Consider the following 21,409-nt stretch of genomic DNA (forward strand, 5'->3'; position numbering starts at 1 on the left):
CCATAGCAGTCACCTGGTTTACAATACATCCAGGTTCTCTACGTCCTATGTGCCCAAACCATCTCAATTGCCTTTCCTCTACCTTACTATTGATGCCTGTTACAGCCAGGCTTCCACGAATGCGTGAATTCTTTATTTTGTCTCTAAGGGACACTCCAGCTGACCACCTAAGCATTCGCATTTCAGCAGTTTCTAGTTGCCTAGAGTAGGCTTTATACATCGTCCAGCATTTGGAGCCAAAGAAGATTGCGGGTGTGACAATTTTTAATTGTAATATGTTATTATATGTTTGATTAGATATAAAATTAAATAATTAACAAATACAATTATTTAGGGTCTGCCTCCGTAGTGTAATGGTCAGCACGCTCGGCTGCCGTTCTTGAGGTCCCGGGTCCGATTCCCAGGGGGGGTCAAATAAATTCAAGTGATTTTTTCACTGTAATATTTATTCAATATTACCCTGGACTGGTACCTGAAGCGGAGGCCTGATCACCTTTCCTTCATCTGTAAACGATCAAGACAACACTGCGTTATATGAAGCAGTGCCCTATGCACCATTGGGGTGCGGATAAGGGTTTTAAAATTATTATTTATTTATTATTATTTAGGGTGTAGTTCAATGTTATCAAACCTTTTCTTGTGTCCACATCGCAAGTAAGGTAAAAGGGTGGTTTTATTATAATTAAGAAGGGTGTATCGTTGTTGCATTGGCTTATTTCAAACAACCCTTTTCGTATATGCGATATTTTACTAGTCGCTGACTCATAATTCCATAAATCGTCGATTTAGGACGGAGCTTATCCCGAGTGTTCTCATTATCGAATTTTAATAACCCATTAATATGGAAAATTTACTCGCTTCTCCATATTTGAGGTTTAAATTCGGATATTTAATCCATATTTTATAAACGTGTCTAAATAAATCTTTTGAGGGTGGAAACAGGGGCGCGAAGTACGTGATATTTATTTGGGGGCTATTTTAACACAGAATTTATTTTCATAAATTACGAAGATTATTACGTAGATTAAAATTGAATGTGAGATTCGCATGAAATTAAGTTATATTTTGATGTCTCAACAAGAAGGGCTTGTGAATTGTCATAGGCTGGTTAAGAGATCACTTTACACGCGTGTAACATTCGTCATTAACATAAAATACTTACGTAATCACTTTTAATTTATATATTATTTCGAGAAATAAAAATACTTTGTGTTCTGATCCACTCACATTTTTATTAACCAACTAGTTTCGGCAACAACCTGTTGCCCTTTTCAGGGTTACATTTATTACTATTATTTATTAGTAATAAATGTAACCCTGAAGAAGGCAACAGGTTGTTGCCGAACTAGTTGGATAATAAAAATGTGAGTGGATCTGAACACAAAGTATTTTTATTTCTTGAAATAATATATCAATATGATCCACAAAGTTAATGCTTTCAATATTCAAAACTTTTAATTTAGATGAAATATGAGACGTGCATGAAATTAAGTTACATTTTGATATCTGAACATTGAGGAACGGTTTATGACCTGTTATAGGCTGGTTAAGTGAACACTTAACACAAGTGTAACATTCACCATTCTACTCATGATTGACAACCACTCCAAACTAATCAAATTTTTGTAACTTCCACATATATTGTAAATCTTTTTACGTTTTATATGTCAGTTCAATGTAGCCATCTATGGTTGATTTGATAAAGGTTTTCCATTTCAGAGATCATTTAATAAAGATTTAGACACACCCAATGCTCTTTGTATGGTCTTAAAATTTGCTTCATTCATAAAAGAAAAAACAGAATGTTACATATTACAACTCTTTTATACGGAAGTGAAGCATGGAGTTGAAAAAATAAGGATCAAAGTAGACTGAAAGCAGTTGAAATGCAATCTCTTAGACGTATGTGCGGCAAAACGATGTGTGATAGATGTTCGAATGATGAAATAAGGAAATAATGTAAGGCTGAGATAAGCACTATCGATAAAATTAAGAAAGGTGTGTTGAGATGGTTTGGACATGTGGAGCGTATGAGTGAAGAAAGAACGGTTAAACAAATTTATGAGGCGAATGTAGCTGGAAATAGAAGCAGAGGACGACCGAGGAAAACTTGGCACAATCAGGTATGTCAAATACTTGAAAGCGGCCGGGTCAGGAGTCGTAATAATCGTCGGGTATGTATGAGGAGATGCATGAATGTAGAAGAGGCAAAGAATGTTTGCAAAGACAGAGTGGTGTGGCGTTCGATTCTCTCTGCCTACCCCTGCGGAAAAGCGGCGTGATGGTTAGTTAGGTAGTTAGTTTTTTTAGGTTTAGAGCATTGCGCAGTTCTCTCTCTAAATTAATGTATTAGACATAAAATATTGCGAATCCGACCATTATTTTCGATGTACTATTAAAATATGTATATCGAATTTACTATTGCATCACTCAAACGCTTTGATGGAGCGCATTTTATTTATAAATTTAACTTGTTCATAAAAATAAAAAAAAAATTAATCAACTGCATTCTAACATACTCGTAATACAAAACATGGAAAATATTCAATGAAGTTGAAAATATTACTTTTTTTTAATTAAAAACTAACTAACCATCACGCCACTACTTTGTAGAGGTAGGTAGAGAGAAAATAACGCCAAACCAATTTTCACCTTTTCCACATTCATGCATCTCATCCATACCCTACTTATTTATTTACTATTAATTATTATTTATTTACTAGTGCTTACTACTTGTTATTTTATTTTTTTAAATTATGATTTTATATTATTTTTTGACATCTCATCAAAGATGAAGAAGAATATGGAAGTCTGGGCATTTACGGGGCTTACGACCGTCATAGGCTGGTTTGAGTGATCACTTTACACACGTGTAACATTCACCAATTCTACCCATTATTGACAACCACACTACTCAAATTCTTGGAAGTTCTATATATATGAACCAATTTAGAAACCTTGTTCATGAATCACTAGGACTTCACTAGAGACATCTATTGGTGAGATGTAAAGAAGCTTTTTACTAAGCAGAAACTCATATATTAGTATGTGAGATCCGAATCCTGGATTATAATCACACACATGAGAAACGCCAGAAAATACCATTTTCATTTTTATTATTAAGCTTATAATTTGACCAGATAATTTATTTACAATGTAAATAAATTATGATTTTATGTTATAAGACTATTTGTTACAAAACTTTTCGTTTCTTATTAGTGTACTCATTAATGTATTTTTTATTTTTATATTAGATACTGTATATATGTATTATCTTTAAGGCTTCAGCCGTTCAATAAATAAATAAATAAATATCCGCCAATTATCCCTTCCTTAACCACTTCACCACTTAACCACTTCCAATTATTTTAAAAACTCAATCAAACCAGGTTTTCTTAGCTCTTCCCCTTCTTTTATTATCAACTTTATTCACCCCATAAAATTTTGTCTTATAATTTTTTTCTTCACTCATTTGATTCACTTACCCAAACTACAATTATCTCAACACACTTCTCTTAATTTTATCGATAATGCTCATCTTTCCCTTGCTTCCTTCCTTATATCACCATTCGAATATCTGTCGTCATACATCGTTTTGCTCATATTTTGAGTAGATAGATACTACTTTCTTCCTTCTTTTGCTAGTTCCATGTTTCATTTCCATTTATAAGGGGTGTAATCAGTACTCCATTGTATACTTCCAGTTAAGCTTTTTGCAAATATATATTTTTATTAAAACACTCTCCTTATCATGCATCGTTTGCTTTGTGTAATACCACTTTTATTAACTAAATTCTGTGGACCATTCATTCTGTTACCAGCATTCAATTTCCTGTCTATATCAATCTTTCAAACTCTAGAAAACATACCTACTTCCTAAATATACGAGATTTAACCTGTTCCAAAATCTCCACATTTTCGACTATTTTCCATTCAGATATTTGTACATCAATTTCTTTCAAACCATGACATTGGTATCAGTATTATAGAATAATTTATACTTAATAAATTTTATTTTATTTAAACATATTATAACTAATTATCACGCCGCTTTCCCGCAGGGATAGGTAGAAATAATATAACGTCTTTATACACAATCATCGCCTTTTCAACATTCAAACATCTTCTCATACACACACGCCGATTATTCCAACTCCTGACATGACCACTTTCAAGTATTTAAAATGTTTTAACTTATACAAAACCTCATATTTCTTTTAAATGTTCTCTTTTAAGCCTCATATCTCGTATCTCTTTCAATAATATTTTTGTTTAAATTTAAAACAAGAAATTGCATGCCACGTGTTTATCTTTCTCACATTTGCATTCTTTTAAGTTGTTTTCACGTTTTATGAATATTTTGTTTATGCACTCTACGACCCAGATAGCGCCGTATTAATTGGATCACACGAGTCTCGGCGGGAAGAAAAGTTGGTGAAGGCATATGAAAAGAAAAGGTAGAAAATGTACGCCGAGTGAATATAAACAACTTGACATTTTAGTTTTTCATTTGCAGTGGAGTTATGAATGCGGAAAAATAGAAAATATTTTTTAATCAAATGAAATGTGAGGAGAACCAACATGTTCACTTGAATTCATATGAAAGAACTGTAATATCATTTTATTTGGTATAAATAGCGAATGTGGGTTGAGTTAAATTTAGTATTCATACTCTGCGTGTAGTTAATGCTATGGTTCATCAAATTAACCTTTCCTATACATCCGAAATTATATGAGATCCGAAGCGGGGTACCAAAAAACCCCCGTTCATATTTGTATGGAAATCGTAGAGTCACAGATTCTACATCCTTTCCAGCGCGCAGCCGAGTGCCGACTGAGCGAGAGAATAAGCGAGAGGCCAGAAATCGAATCAATTGAAAGCTGAGTTTTCTTACCTTTTGGTAATATCACATTTATAAGAGTGAAAGAAAGTACATAGTTATTTTCCACATATATTTTATTTGACCAGTGACCGGGTTTCGTCGTTACTGACATCATCAGACTGGTGGGAGGAAAGACAAAATTTCATGTTTTATACACAACTGGCAGGGGTTGAAAACCATATTTTTTTTATCAAACTTTCTGACAAAATGAATTTAAATTGAGTGAATTTATGGAATCTAAAAAAATCCTGAAAAATATAATAACGCAAGCTTTTAATAATGGAAATAAATTATAATTTATTTTATTCGATATGTAAGGTGGTGGGTCAGATGATATGGAGGCGGGTAGAAAAATATTGTGATATTCAGTCATATCATCCATCAGCTCACAATTTATGAAAAACTCGTAACTAACGAGTAATAAACAACAATTGTTAAATGTGCATTCGGAAAAACGAAAATAACGTGTTCAATAGATTTCAAAACAGATATTAAAAATCAATAATTCAATAAATATTATTTACATCCTAAAGGGACTTGTTCCCATTTGCAGTACCTTTCATTAGCCCTAATGGGTAGAGGTATGTAACTCCGAGTTCCCGTTCCATTGCTCTAAATATAATTTTTGATAAGGGTAAGAAACAGAAGAAGAAAATAAACAATTTTAAACATGAATTCCTATTTCGGTGAAAAAAGACTTTCTTGTTTAATAATATTTATTTCTTATTTTAATGTATGATGTATTTTTTTACACGTGTTTCAAGTTGGCAAAAAAGTTTCACAAAGCAAAAATATTATTTAATTGCCATTTTGTAATACCCGTATTACTCAGAATTTTGTTTACTCAAAGATTGTTTTTTGGAACAATTTTCAAAGGAATAAAATATTTAACGGGAAGTCAAATAAATAAAAACAAGATGCTACTCTGACATTTAATCGTTTATTTTAGTACCTGCTCAAATTGTAAAATTTACATCTACAAGTTGTGGCGAATCAGAGTCGAAACACATGACTAAATTATAACTTATACATTCGTTGACATGATTGTATTTATATTTCATATCCCCAATAGATGTCTCCAGTGAAATTCTAGTGATTCAAGCACTATGTTTCGAAATTGAACTATACACAAAGATGTTTCAAGAATTTGAGAAGTGTGGTTGTCAATCGCTGGTAGAATTGGTGAATGTTACACGTGTGTAAAGTGATCATTTAAACCAGCCTATGACGGTCGTAAGTAAATGTCGGTCGTAAATAAAAAAATAACGGTCATAAATGCCCAGAATTCCATATTCTTCCTCATCTATGTTGAGATGTCAAAGAATAATTTATGAAATGATGTAATTGACAAAAAATCGTTGATTAAATTAAAGCATTAATATATTTTTTTACAAAAATTATATTAATTATATATCACTCACCGAGATTTTTGTCTAATGGTTTCGAGACGAACTCGTCTCTTCGTCAGGACAATCATTACGATAGCATGCAAACAATACTACACGTCACTGCCAGAGTGACGTGTACTATTGTTTGCATGCTGATTTTATGATTGTCCTGACGAAGAGATGGGTACGTCTCGAAACCGGTAGACAAAACATCTCGGTAAGTGGCCATATACTAATATTACGAAAACTTTTGTAAAAAATATAAAAGTAAAAATTACTAACCACCAAGAAAATGCTTTAAATATTAATAAATTGAGAATAAATTAAAACACGGTTGTATTAAAATGCAACATATGGTAATCTAAGAATGAAAATAAAGAAAAAAAATAGAACAAATTGTATAATCAACAAACATAACTAACAAGTGTAAGTACCTCTCCAAGCACAAGAGCTCAGTCTCTTTATTGGAGAGAACTTCGTTTTTAATTATAACATTGAAAGTAGAAATGTTTAGAAAATTAATTAAAATTATTTTAAAGAGTTGTGTTACCATATTGAATAATATTTTTTTAAATATATTTTTCAGTCTTCTGGAGTGCATTTTATATTGTTTATCGCAAAATTTCGGGTTTGGAAAAAAATTATGATTTACATATAAAAATTAAATACTAAGTAACACAAGTCCACCTCCGTAGCGCAGTGGTCAGCGCGTTTGGCTACCGTGCTGGGGGTCCCGAGCTCGATTCCCAGGGGGCTCAAAATAAATATATGGCCGATTTTCACTCTCATATTTATTTAATATTACCCTGGACTGGTACAAGAAGTGCAGGGCTGATCACCTTACCTTCATGCAATTAACGATCAAGATTAACACGGCATCGCTACGATGCAGTGCCCTTTGCACCATTGGGTGCGGATAAGGGTAAGGAGGAAGTAAGACAACGTTTCTTTTTTATTAATGTAAACACGACTAGTTTCGAGAATAACAGATGTTCTCGAAACTAGTCGTTTTAAGATTAATAAACTCAAAAAGTGGTAAATTTATAATATTAAAATCATGTTTATGCATGTGTACATTAATTATGTTCTTGTAATTGACAACCTCAGTAGATAACTTTATCTTATAATAGAAATATAAAGTTTTGACTAAATTACGGTTAAAGTTTTGATGGTGTTCGATATACTGTGACCCTTCATATATTGATTTATCGTAGGCTTCATTCAATATCTTTGATGTTTAATCATTCTATAGAAGAGATGAGAACAACGTTATTTATACATCCAATAATTACAACGATAAGATTATTATAATAAAACGTTATTCTTCCATCTTTCTCGACTTTCTGCCATCTTATTTTTTATATTGTTATTAACATTTGTTTGTGTTTGTGTATACATGCGTTTATATTTATATCTTTTTTATTTTACATGTCCGCCTCCGTAGTGTAATGGTCAGCACGCTCGGCTACCGTTCTGGAGGTCCCGAATTTGATTCCCAAGGGGGGTAAAATAAATACAAGAGATTTTTTTTCACTGTAATATTTATTCAATATTACCATGGACTGGTACCTGAAGCGGAGGGCTGATCACCTTTTCTTCATGTGTAAACGATCAAGATAACACTGCGTTAATATGACACAGTGCCCTATGCACCATTGGGGTGCGGATAAGGGATTTATATTATTATTATTATTATTATTTTACATTATTTAATATAAAACTTTTTTTTTCCTTTTTTTTTCAAATTATATTATTATGTTATTTTATTTATATGCCATATGAATTTTAGATGGTTATGCACTTCACTTTTTAAAATTTTTAGTTATGATTTAAAACAGGTTTTCAGACATAAATATTCACTTAAAAAACAGATTACAAAATTAAGCAAGAAAATACGTAATCTGAAAACATGAAAATCAACTCAAAGTAAGTAAAAAGTAAACATTTGTATTTTTCATTATTCCTAAATATGTCTCACCTGTACTTTGCAAACCTATTATTTGCAATAAAATATTATACATATATTATAAATATTTTCAGCAAAATAAAAAATAAAAACAAATTAAAAACATGAAAATAAGTCTAAACAAATATAAAAGAAACCTTTGTCTCTGTTAAAATTTCATAATATGTCTCACCCTGTACCAGGAAAATCTACTATTATTTATTGTATTTAGTAACATATTAAATATAGTTGACACATTTGATTTTAAAACAACTAAGTGAAAAGTTTAAATAATGAATGAAAATTGTTGGGACACACTTAGATAAAAAAACTTTTATATGAAGCAGGTGGGAAAATGTATTAACAAAGTTATTTAATTATTCTGGATTCAAAACCTTTTGCCTCATTATATTACGAACTAAATGTACTCACCTGTTTCTGACGTTTCGCATCACACGAGTGTTGGAATTTTCCGATTGGACGCAGACAGCCACCGGGTCCAAACTTTTCTCGCCAAAAGGAATAACCGCTTCCGGTGGGACTCGCTCCATTTCCAACCCTTTCCGGTTTTTTATTTCCGTTTTCAGTGCCGATACGACAACTTTGGGCACGGCTGAAAAAAATAATAATGTTAGCGTTTGTGTAATTTATGTCCTTTTAATGTGTTTCCGTTTTAGGATCTAGGCAAAGGAGACATTAAAATATGGCGGAAACGGATGAATAAAATATGTAGGTACGTTTTTGGCTTATGCTAGTCCTTAGAACCGTTTTAGTGTGGTCGTTAAGGTGGGCATCCCGTAATAAAAATATTTCGGTAGTTTTTTGTCGTGTTCATTAAAAATTAAGCGTTATTTCATCGCAAGGAAACATCACGAAAACATCGTGACGTAGGTACATGTATGACTGTTAAATTGGGGTTAGAGATTCGATTGTTTGCGATGAAAATGAAAAAGGTAATTTTATTAATTTATTTGGCAATTACATTTTGGTAATATCAATCCATTATTTATTTTAGTTTTACTTGATAAATACCACTATTTTTTTAAAAATCTATTGTGACACGTGTTTCGATGTATTTTGCATCATTTTCAATAATTGTTATTGAAAATGATTTGTATATTAAAACGATGCTGAATGCATGGGAACATGTGTCACATATATGTATTTAAAGAAATAATGGTATTTACTATGTAAAATTTAAGTAAAAAATTAAGAATTAGAAGATTTATTTGCAATTTTCTATGTTATGTTTATTCTCAAATTGTTCTTGATTCTCGATTTAGTGTTTTTTTCCTCTTATTTCCCTATTCTTATTTTCTCCCTGCAGAAAAGCCTTAAAAACACTCACCCAATGGTGTATAGGGCAGTACATTGCAAAGATACAATACTATAGGGTGACATTCAAAAATATTTAAGTGATTTTATTTCTTTCTGTCCTCTTTTACATATGTTTATACTTTACTGCCATATTCACTATATTCCTTTTTAACTAAAAGTGAATAAATCTCTTAGAAACATACACATAAAAATATACAAAATTTCTTTCAATTATTGATTCGACAGTCTCATTGTGGTACTATGGTTACTACATTGTGGTAACTACCTATCGCCTTTCATTTAAATTTTACTTGATTAATAAAACTTTTCAATTAAATGTATTGTGATACTTGTTTTGATTGTAACATGATGCAGAACGGATTGAAACGCATGTTTAAATAAGTTGTAATAAATAGCAGTTTTTACCAAGTAAAAACAAATTATTATTTTAACTACTTCAAAGTATACCCCATCAGATCGAAGGGATGTTACTACAATCGATATGGTTTTTTTACGAATCTCTTTGAGTTAAGTTTTGCTAGCCATTTTTCCAGGGAAATTCAAAAATGTTCTATAAATAGAGACGGAATAACCCCATCTCCCGTTCGGATGATAAACAAACTCCACACCATCGAAAATATCGGATGACAATGAGGTGTAAATAATGTCACACGATACTTTTGCCGTAAGCCGGGGGATATTTTTCTCTCTCGTTTCTAACGGAACTTTTAGTAGACGACTTGTGCATATACAATGTACATATATATGCATATGAACAAAAACCATGTGTTATTTAACCTATGATAAATCGTAAACCTTTTGAACACAAAATATTTTTCAGTGTAATCGATTGTAAGGCGATTAACGTAGACTCACTTAATAAATTTAACCATTGATTTTTCTCCCATTAAATGTACCCAAAGAACAGAAATCAAAACATCGTAAATTCAGTATAATTTGTGTTTCAGTCTTTTTAACCTTAATCTCAAAATCAGTAATGGAAATTACTCATCGGGAATATTATATATGTGACTTTTGTATGCAATTTGTTTTAAAATAAATATGCAGTGTTAGCTCGATCGTTAAACACATGAATGAATGGTGACTAGTCCTGCGCTTCATGTTCCAATCCAGGGCAGTGATAATTATATTATTAATACCCTGGATTATATATAAAAACAAAACGATAAATGTTTCATCTCAAGTTAAGATACTTATAATAAAGAAAATTATTTATGTGCAGAGTATAACATACAAGTGTCAACTAAATGATTTAGTTTGTGGAGAATGAAAAAAAAAAGCTTTCATTAGAACCATGTACCTACTAGTTTATTCATGTTATTCCATGTATTAGTTTCAACAATACAGGCAACAATGACATTTAGTGAATATTAGCTTGAAAAATCACATATTATTTTGAACTTCCTTGGAATCGATCGCAGGACCTCCATTATGGTAGACATATGCGCTGATCACTACATGAGTAAGCAAACCTTTGAATGATACTTATTATTATATTGACTTTGTATTGTTGTTAAATACTTTGTATATTTATTTTTTACTGTACTGATTTAAAGTTTATTATTATATTGATTTTACGGCTCTTGAAATATAAACAGAATAAACTGCTAAACTGTTTTACTACATACTATACAAAAAAAACTTCATATAATTCATGCATTGAATTGATTCGTTGTTTCTAATTCGCATGAGATAAATGTGATTAATCATATATGTACGAGTTCCAAAATTTGAGTAGTGTGGCTGTCCATCATGTGTAGAATGATGAATATTGGACGCATCTAAAGTAATTACTTTAACACCCTATTACAGAACATAATCCCTGTAAATACCCAGACTTCCATATTCTTCTTTATTTTTGTAGAAATTTCAAAATGTAAAAAATAACTCCAAATCTATGAACGAGTATTTGGACAGTCTCAAAATGTTGTTTTGTATTTTTACTTTATATTCCTACTTTAAAAATCGTTAAATTAAATTATTTTAAATTAAAATAATGTTGTTTTGAGACTTAAATAAATAAACACGTTTTTACAGCTTTTAAAACAAGCTTTAAAAATGATAAACATACGGTATTAAAATTAATTTAATGAATACACTGAAATCTGTATACCAGGAAAACAGCATATTAAAGAAGGTAAATCCATTTTCTGAAAGCCCATGCATTTATGAAAGGATGGTGGTATGGAAGCACGGGGAAGGATAGAGGGTGGGATAGGGATGTAGTGCACTCTGCCTTTTCTCACCTGGGTAACTCTCTTATGAGTTCCCTTAGAGATTTCAACCCTGACGTGATCCATATCGCGAGATATGAGACGTTGTGCATTTGCGGGTCGCCTTTTTGAACCGGCTTTATAATATTCAAATTTGACAGACTGCAGCCTTGTATCGTGAATATTTTTCAGCGAATTTCAAAGAATATAAAATCTCCTGAAGGTTTTAGACGATTTAAAGCTTTCGTTTAAAACTTTCAGAATCAAGAGAAAATGAAATAACATGGTAGAAATTTACGTAAACAAGAAATAAAGAAAATTATTTTAAAAGTTCAATTGTGTGTATATGTATGTTAAACAATAACTAAAAAAGTTGATTTTTAACCTTATACCGCAACATTGTAAAGATAAAAGAACTTTTAAGGAAAATATTTTGTTAATTTGGTTCCTAAAATTACTACATAGAAGGATCGCTGAGTTGAGATCGCTGAAGTTGATAAATGCTGACGGGCGACGACAAAAATATTTTCAAGTTTTGTAAACTGTTAATAATTATATTATCATTAGAAACAATATTTACCATTTCAAAAAATACATTTCATCATTCATTTCAAAATATTTATTATTCAATATTTAAATTAGTAAATGTACTGCAGATTTTAACTTTTTATCATTTAGAATATTAGTTACCCTAGTGAGATGATATTTAAAAATATGTATGACAAAAAACAACAAAATTTAGAGAAAAATTACGAAAATCCAAAATTTAGAGAAAAACTACGAAAACAACATACTTAAAACTACAATAAAATAAATTTTGTAGATCATTGTTTACGCGCACTTAAAATCAATCATTCGTATTGTTAAAAAATAAAATGTTAAAAAAAAAACATAATTCGGAAGTCAGTTTGTGTTAATGTTTTCATGCTTGTATCCATTTCAACATGGAAAATACCACTTTTTATTATTGACAAAGTATTTTTTTTTAATAAAAATCAAAAATTTTGTATGATCACTTATAAATACGCAATAAAAGTCATTCGAATCATATTTAAAATCTGTCGCATACATTTTGCAAAATCACCTTAAGGGGACTATGATCCTTCAACCCTTATCAACTTAAGTAATGATAAAAATATAGTGTACTGAAATATACAATATGATAAATAGGTTAAGATGCGATTCCAAAATTCTGGTTGAGATTTCCGATCAGGGCTTGGTATGTAAAATTTTACCAACCGGAGACACCGGATTCAATAAACCGGAGTCGACTATAATATCCTATTAAAGATCGCTTTAATTCCTATCCCGAAACCATGTAGGGTAAACCACCCATTTATTGACACCTTATGGAGTTTCCATACTTTGTTACTGAATAAGATTATAAAAGATGCTTACTTTTAACTGTATCATTACTAAAATTAATTGATAGATTTATATTATCCACTGACACTTCGTGATGGAATTGCATTTTTAATTTATTATTAGATTAAAACCAATATTTTTAGCTTTTCCACTTTTTTATTTGACCAGCGACCGGGTTTCGTCGTTACCGACGTTTCGTCGTTACCAGTCTGATGATGTCGGTAACGACGAAACCCGGTCGCTGGTCAAATAAAAAAGTGGAAAAGCTAAAAATATTGGTTTTAATCTAATAATAAATTAAAATTAATTGCTTATAAAAAAAAATATCCACATCAATAAACTTTCCAAAAAATGTAAAACTGTCATATGTCCTATTATTGACACTGTTATCGTAATATTGATACGGTGTTAACCATATATTGATACTGACGCACATAACTAGTATTTTATGTGTTTTAATTTAAATCTGTGGATAAATGTATTGAATAAAACATTGGCTTTTAAGATTCTTTTGAGTTTCTTATTTTTTTTACATATAAATATTTTATACAGAAATAATATAAATTTTTTGTAATATGAAAAGTATAAAAAGGGACAGTAGTGTTAAGACAGCATTATGTTAAAAACATAATGCTGTCTTAAATAAATACTTAATTTTATTAATTTTTTGGGGTAAAATGTTGTTATGTTATTGAAATTGTGAATATGTCAATAAATGGTTAAGTGTTAAGATTAGGGTGCTTTACCCTATATTCGCTTGAATCTGCGAATTAGAGCGACACGTACGAATTTGCAATTTTGCAAGAATCTTATTAACCTGAGTGGAGGCGGTGGCGTTGTTCCGTTTCGGTATGATACAACGCTCAGCCCTATTTCCGATTTAAAGAACCGCAAATAAATCGAGATACGAATCTCTCGATTTGTTCGCGGTTTCTCGGAGTTAACCTCAATATTTTCCCAGTCGTACCCCAAACATTACAGTAATTTTAGATGAAAGATATACAAAATGTAATACTTCTTCCATTTTTAAGCCTGTTTATTCATTTTCTGAAACAAATGCTATGGTTTTAAAGAACGATCCACATAATAAAGGTCATATCTAAATTTAGTAAACAAAAAATTGATATCTTTTGAGTTTGCTAAATACGTTTCAGGGATTTATTATTAGGCATTACATTTTTCTTCATATTTTATAATAATTTTTATGTTATTGTAAAGATGTACAAAATAAAATACTTCATTTCTTATTAGGCTTGTATACTCGTATTCATTTCATGAAATAATTGTAATCATTTTATAGAACGAATTTATAAAATAATACAAAATTAAGGTAATATCAAAATTTAATGTTAAATCTTCGGATATTGATATCTTTTAGCTCTCTAAATACATTTCAGGGAGAAAATCCTTGATTTTGAATTTCTGAGTTTTCAATTTCGTTATTATTTGTATTTTTGTTTTAAATTAATGATAATGAAAATGTTATTTTTCGTCTTCTTCTTTGTGTGTCATGTCAGGTCTTTTCGATGCCAATTATCATCTGAGAGTATGTTTTTTCTTAATAACACCTAAACTGATTCTGATCCCTGTCCAATCTCGTATATTCCAGAGCCAGATATGCCTTTTGCTCACACTTTATCATCCCTCTGTTACGTGCAATAGCTCTTAGTTCTCTCCTTTTGTAAGATACCCCATAAAGGACACCTTCCGGACCCTGATATCAGTCAGCAACTGTCGTTCTACTCTTGTTCTTTGGAGCACATTTGAGTTTCTGACCATATCAGTGCATGAATTGCGTAGCATTCTACGATACAAGCACATTTCGAATGCCTAAAATATTTTATTGTACTAATCTTGAAGGTCTACGATACAATTCCGTATGGAAAGATTGAACAAACAATTTTTCGACATCTCATCAAAGATGAAGAAGAATATGGAAGTCTAGGCATTTACGAGGCTGACGACCGTCATAGACTGGTTTATGTGATCACTTTACACACGTGTAACATTCACCAATTCTACCTATTATTGACAACCACACTACCCAAATTCTTGGAAGTTCTATATATATTATATAAACCAATTTTGAAACATTGTTCTTGAATCACGAGAACTTCACTAGAGAGATCTATCGGTGAGATCAAAAAAATAAATCCTATAATTTGATAAAATCTAGATTAGTGAACAAGTATTTGGACACACTCAAAATGTTGTATATTGAACAAACATAAAACCACAAATGTAAGTTTGTTCAATATTTTTAATTTCTAGGTGCTTTGAAATTTTTTTCTCAACGTTCCATTAGAATACGTGCGTGTTTTAGAATATTATACCTGTGTTACATATTTTCAGTGTGATGGTGAAAAACATATTTTTGATTGTAATCGCAGCACCATCTTTTGATCGTAACATCAACACACGTTGAACTAAACATTAATAATAGAGGACAAGGTTTTTTTGTCAGCTGTTGTCACTTTAAACAGGTTTTTCAATATTTCAACATTGTTGTTTATACGAAATATGATTTTTTTAATTGAAAATACTGTGCTTTAAAGTGTGTTTTACTCTCATTTCATATTTTGATAACCCTTTTGTTTTTTTGTTGTTGTTAAAATTGCAAAAAGGAGTAAATAAAACATTAACAACATTCTTAAAAGACACTTACATTTTTCATAAACCTATTCGGTCTACATGCAGTATGAATTTCCATGCCTTGCGGGCACTGAGCTTTCCGAGTACAATCTGAATACGTAAAAAAAGCTCTGAGTAGCGTCCACTTGACTTTTCCGAGAGAAACGTACAAATATACGAAGCATAGCAAATACGACGAGCTTTGACTAACTTCTCAAACCCGTTTTGCTTTAAATACTCCAGAGAATATGTGCAAACAATTTCAACCTGAATAGAAGTACGAAAACTTTTTTTTTCAAATATGGTTAGTCGCAATGTATCTTTTTAGGATACAAATACAATCATGATTCGTACTCTTTTAGTTTCAAGACGTACATCATATTTAACTACACGTGACGTTACTTCTTCAATGACAGCTTTGTCGATTTTTTTATCTAGTATCATCCCATTTTTTTAGGAAAATATGATGTTTTTACTAACATGATAAAAAACTGGCTTCTGTACAACACATTTGAATTTTGTGTTTAATAAACTGTAAGTATATTACAAATCTACATGAAAATATTTTTAAACCTGTTTAGTTGTTTTTTATATTTATTTTGGAAGTCTTTCACTCTCATTTTTATTTGATTGACCAGTACAAATGTTTTTTTTACTGTAATGAAATGTATATATATATTAATATATATATATATATATATATATATATATATATATATATATATATATTATTAATATATATATATATATATATATATATATATATATATATATATATATATATATATATATATATATATATATATATTTATATATAAACATATATATATATATATATATATATATATATATATATATATATATATATATATATATATATATATATATATATATATATATATATATTTAAATTTATTTTGCGAACGGCTATAATCAAACTCATGTTGCCAATTTCATATTTGTCTACCCAACTAAGCCATGGCGCTTTTCATTATTGATTCAATATTATAAAAAATGTACCCGGAGGACAGGAGCGCAGGAGATCGTGGCGTGCGAGGGACAGTTTTGAAAATGTTGTATTAGGGACGTTTATCCCAAGAGGAGCTAGTTAGAGTGACAGCGACTTAACTTTGTAAGGCGAATGTTTTAAGGTACAATCTTCTGAACGGTCTAAGATATTTGGAATTATAGGTGACAAACGTGACTCATATTAAAAGGGACGTAAGAAAAAGATAAATACATTTTTTTTTATTTAAAAAAAAATAATTCGTTTAAAAACTAAACAATAAACTAAGTTAGTAACCAACACAGGGTTTTCCTACAAGGGTAGGTAGAGAGAATAGAACGCCACACCAATCTGTCTTTGCAAACAATATTTTTCTTTTCCACATTCATGCATCTTCTCATTAATATTTGTGGATTATTCCGACACTACCTAACCTGACCACTTTCAAGTATTTGAAACACTTGATCATGCTTAAATTCTCTGGATCTTCCTTAATTTCTGTAGCTTACTAAGCTGGCCTTATAAATTCGTTTCAAAACAATAAATAACTCTTTAATTGTGTTTTAAGTGACTAAGTGAAGAAGAAAAGAAAGATAAAAAATAACACCTTCTTAGTTTTTTCCTCCCTTAGTTTTTTCCTCTACCTCATTCCCTAAACTCCCTTTTTCCTTTGCTGTCCTTATTTCATTAACTTGTAATTTATATATTTTTTATTATTATTTTCAAGTACTATCAACCTCAGATTACAAACAGCTATATATGGTATTAAACGTTTTAATCAATATCACTAGTCTGTTTTTGGTTGGTTGAAAGATATTGCTTTTTGACAATAAGCCCGCTAATTTACTTATTTATTTCCTGTTCATGAAGTATAAATAAATTAATAATTGTTACACAAGGTGAATTGAAGTGAAGATTTATCATTCATCAGTGTAATACTACATTAAACATAACTCGATTTTAATTTTTTTGTCACAAAGTGAACGATGGATGATATACAGAGTATTTTATTACCATACCACAAAGGTAAAAAAAGAAAATAAATTTGCTTTGGACGTACATTTCAAATTACTAAATATTTTCTTTCTTGCATCACGTTTTCCCTGAACCTGTCATAAAACATCCCCTGTGTGAGGGTTGGCGTGATACGAAGGTAACATATTCCACTCCCCACGGACCGGAAATGTTTTGTCACGCGAGCTTCAGGATGTTCGGATTAATTTGTCTGGTGGAAGATGGAAATATTATTGAAATCCCGAGCAATTGTTTCAGGTTTTTTACCTTCATCCTTTCAATGCTGAAAAAAATTCATATTCCGACGAGCGCTTCGAGAAAATTGAAAAATTTCAATGCCAGGATTGCAGCCTGCAGAGCATCGTGAAGGAATCGTTGCCAAGAAATAATATGGGGAGGTAGTCGCAAACCTGTTTTACAATATCTGTCATATTGAATTTATCGCGGTCGAGAGCTTTATTATAAAAACTTAATCTTAAAATAGATGAATCTTAAAATAGATGAAAAAAAAAGTCTGGGTATTCATAGGGCCAACAACATGTCGTTGGGTAGTTTAAGTGACATTCTACCCATGATTGACGGTAAAAAAAAATATATTTCAGAAGTTATATTTATGCTTAAATTCAATAGATCTTTTGTAAGCTACTTCTTAGACTCTATGCTTAAAATTAGATAAAACTTAATGCAAGGTTAACATTTCAGCAATGATGAATTTTTGATTTCTCAACATAGATGAAGAAGAATATGGAAGTCTGGGTATTTACAGGGCTTACGACCGTCATTGGCTTGGTTAAGTGATCACTTTACACATGTGTAACATGATCTTACACTCTTTTTATCATTCATCGTTTACTTCGTGTAATACGACATTAATAATTTTATTTTTATTATTAAGCTTATAATTTGACCAGATAATTTATTTACAACATTTTGAGTGTGTCCAAATACTTGTTCACAAAATCTGGATTATCTCCAATTACAGGAGTTATATTCATATTATTTTTTGACATCTCATAATTTTATTATACAAAATATAAACCAATTTCACATCTTCTCACAAATTCATGATTCATCCCTTAAAGATTTATTTTCTTATGATTTTAAATACAACGAAACACGAGTTACTTTATATTTATTCCCATGAATTTGTATTTACAAATTTTAAAATAAATTCTAACCCTTATCTGCACCCAAAGGTGCATAGGGCACTGCATCGTAGCGACGCAGTGTTATCTTGATCGTAAATTGCATGAAGGCAAGGTGATCAGCCCTGCGCTTCTTGTACCAGTCCACGGTGATATTAAATAAATATGAGAGTGAAAATCGGCCATATTTATTTTGACCCTCCTGGGAATCGAACTCGGGACCTCCAGCACGCCAGCCAAACGCGCTGACCACCGCGCCGCGGAGGTGGACAGACAGGTTTTTTTTTTTTTTTAATAAATACATCACTTATAATGTAAAATCGAAATTGAAAAAAAAATGTATGGTTATTTACTTCACGTACATATTTATTACGTATATGTATGTAATACGTAATAAATAATAGCGAAAAGTTAATGTTAATGATTTTAGGATGCAGGTATAGAATCCATTATTGACTTAACGATTGTCCCTTAAAGAATTGTTTCCCTTAAGGAATTAACCCCTTAATATAGTTCCCTTGTCAATTAAACTAAAAGCAGTTTGTTTCATTTTTTTTTAAGTATAAAACTAGCAAAACAAAATTTATACCATGACAATATTTAAACACCAAGAAACCGTTTTTAATCTCCCAACTATTCCAATACTGCAGTATTTATTCCGTCTTTACCATTGTTGAAACGTTCGATTATTATTATTGGAAACCTCCTTGCTTTTCTGGAGTATTTTCTACTTTGAAGGAAAAATGTATTTTTAAAGAGGTCCTTTGTGCGATTCCTGAATAAGAAACTCGCCAATTTATGTTTTTTTTTTCCTCAGCCAAGTTCATCTTTTCATCTAAATTTCAATGGTGAAAACTGAAATTTACACAGTACTTCAAAAAAAGTCTTTTCACTATACACAGTCAAGAGAAATTAAAAGAAATACATTATTTTACATTAAATTGAATTATTTTCCCAACTTTTTATTATTTTACCTTCTATTATCACCCTAGGGGTGAAAAGGGCATCTGATTAGATCGAAATAGAGTTAATTCTATTGTTGAATAAAATGAAATCATAGTGACAGATTTTTTAACGATTTGAAATCAATCGTATGGGAAAATTTATCAACACATTCTCAAGTACGATATTTTATTTTTTTACATAACTTCGATATTACCATATTTTCAGTTCTTATTACAATTTATTAATTTCAAAATGGCTTCGAATTCTACCTACGGCTAATAAAACACTGCTTATCGTCTTTTTTTATATTTATTTTATAAATAATATATATAGCCTAAGTGATAGTTGGTTTAGTCTTAATGATTAAATTTTTTACAATCTCATAGAATTCTTGAGTAAAAAATTCTTAGCAAAAACACTAGCTTTTATATTTTCAGTTGAAAACCTCTCCTTTTTATATTGTTTTTGGTTTACAAAATAATCGACAAAATAAACCCCATCCCTTCTATTCCCTTTCATATCCTTAACTGGATTAAAAATTTAATCGGTTATTTCATATAAATTTCAATATTCTTCTTCCAAGAAATTTCAATAACTAATTTGAATATTTTACGCAAGTTGTATGGAAAACGTTTTAAACTTTCTACGCAGAATATAATTCTGCAATAAATCAATGAAGGATCAATATTGTCAGAGCTTTAGAAATTTAACTCCATTATTAATTAACCTTCTCCTAACATAGCCCAGTTACTTGACATCATCCGAAAAATCCATGAAATAACATTAATTTATATTTAAAAGTATTTAATTTTTTGGTCAATATTAGAAAAGTTTGTTGGTAGTAAGAAACCAAGTTAGTTTGTCCGCCTCCACACTGTTGTGGTAAGGGTGTATGTTTACCGTACATAAGGTTCCAGGTTTTATTCCCATTGGAAGGGGGACAAAATTAAATGTAAGTTATTTTTAAGTCAGATATTTATTTAACATTTTTCCTGGACTAGAAGCACAGGGTTTATAATTTTTTAATCAAGATAACACTGTTTCTCGAGTATACAGTGCCTTATTATGTATTACATATTAGTACGATTATTTTCATAACATTTTGAGTAAGACCAAATAGTTGTTCACAAACCTGGGTTTAGTTCACTAAATAATAAGTCTACAACATTTTGAGTGTGTCCAAATACTTGTTCACAAAATCTGAGATAATATAAGAGTTTCTGCTTAATAAAAAGCTTCTTTACATCTCACCAATAGATGTCTCTAGTGAAGTTCTAGTGATTCAAGAACAAGGTTTTTAAATTGGTTCATATATATAGAACTTCCAAGAATTTGAGTAGTGTAAAGTGATCACTTAAACCAGCCTATGACGGTCGTCAGCCCCGTAAACGCCCAGACTTCCATATTCTTCTTCATCTTTGATGAGATGTCAAAAAAATAATATAAATAATAAGTCGTTCTTAAGAAATATAATCTTCATATATTGCATTTACGAAGTGTCAAGAAATTAAATTAAATTAACAAATATTCTTTTTT

General features: G+C 30.5%; 1 protein-coding gene across 1 annotated transcript in view; it reads right to left on the reverse strand.

Annotated features, from left to right (window-relative positions):
* Nucleotides 1–8,644: 8,644 nt before the first annotated feature.
* LOC148302095 (uncharacterized) overlaps nt 8,645–21,409 on the reverse strand; it is a 102,433-nt gene continuing 89,668 nt past the window's right edge. The window contains exon 5 of the mRNA XM_088272171.1: nt 8,645–8,829. Within this exon, the coding sequence (XP_088128297.1) occupies nt 8,645–8,829 (185 nt within the window). The remainder of the gene's footprint in view (nt 8,830–21,409) is intronic.

Source organism: Brachycentrus maculatus, unplaced genomic scaffold, assembly GCF_059751285.1.
Source record: "Brachycentrus maculatus isolate JH-2025_06_01 unplaced genomic scaffold, ASM5975128v1 h1tg000479l, whole genome shotgun sequence".
NCBI classification, from domain to species: Eukaryota; Metazoa; Arthropoda; class Insecta; order Trichoptera; family Brachycentridae; genus Brachycentrus; species Brachycentrus maculatus.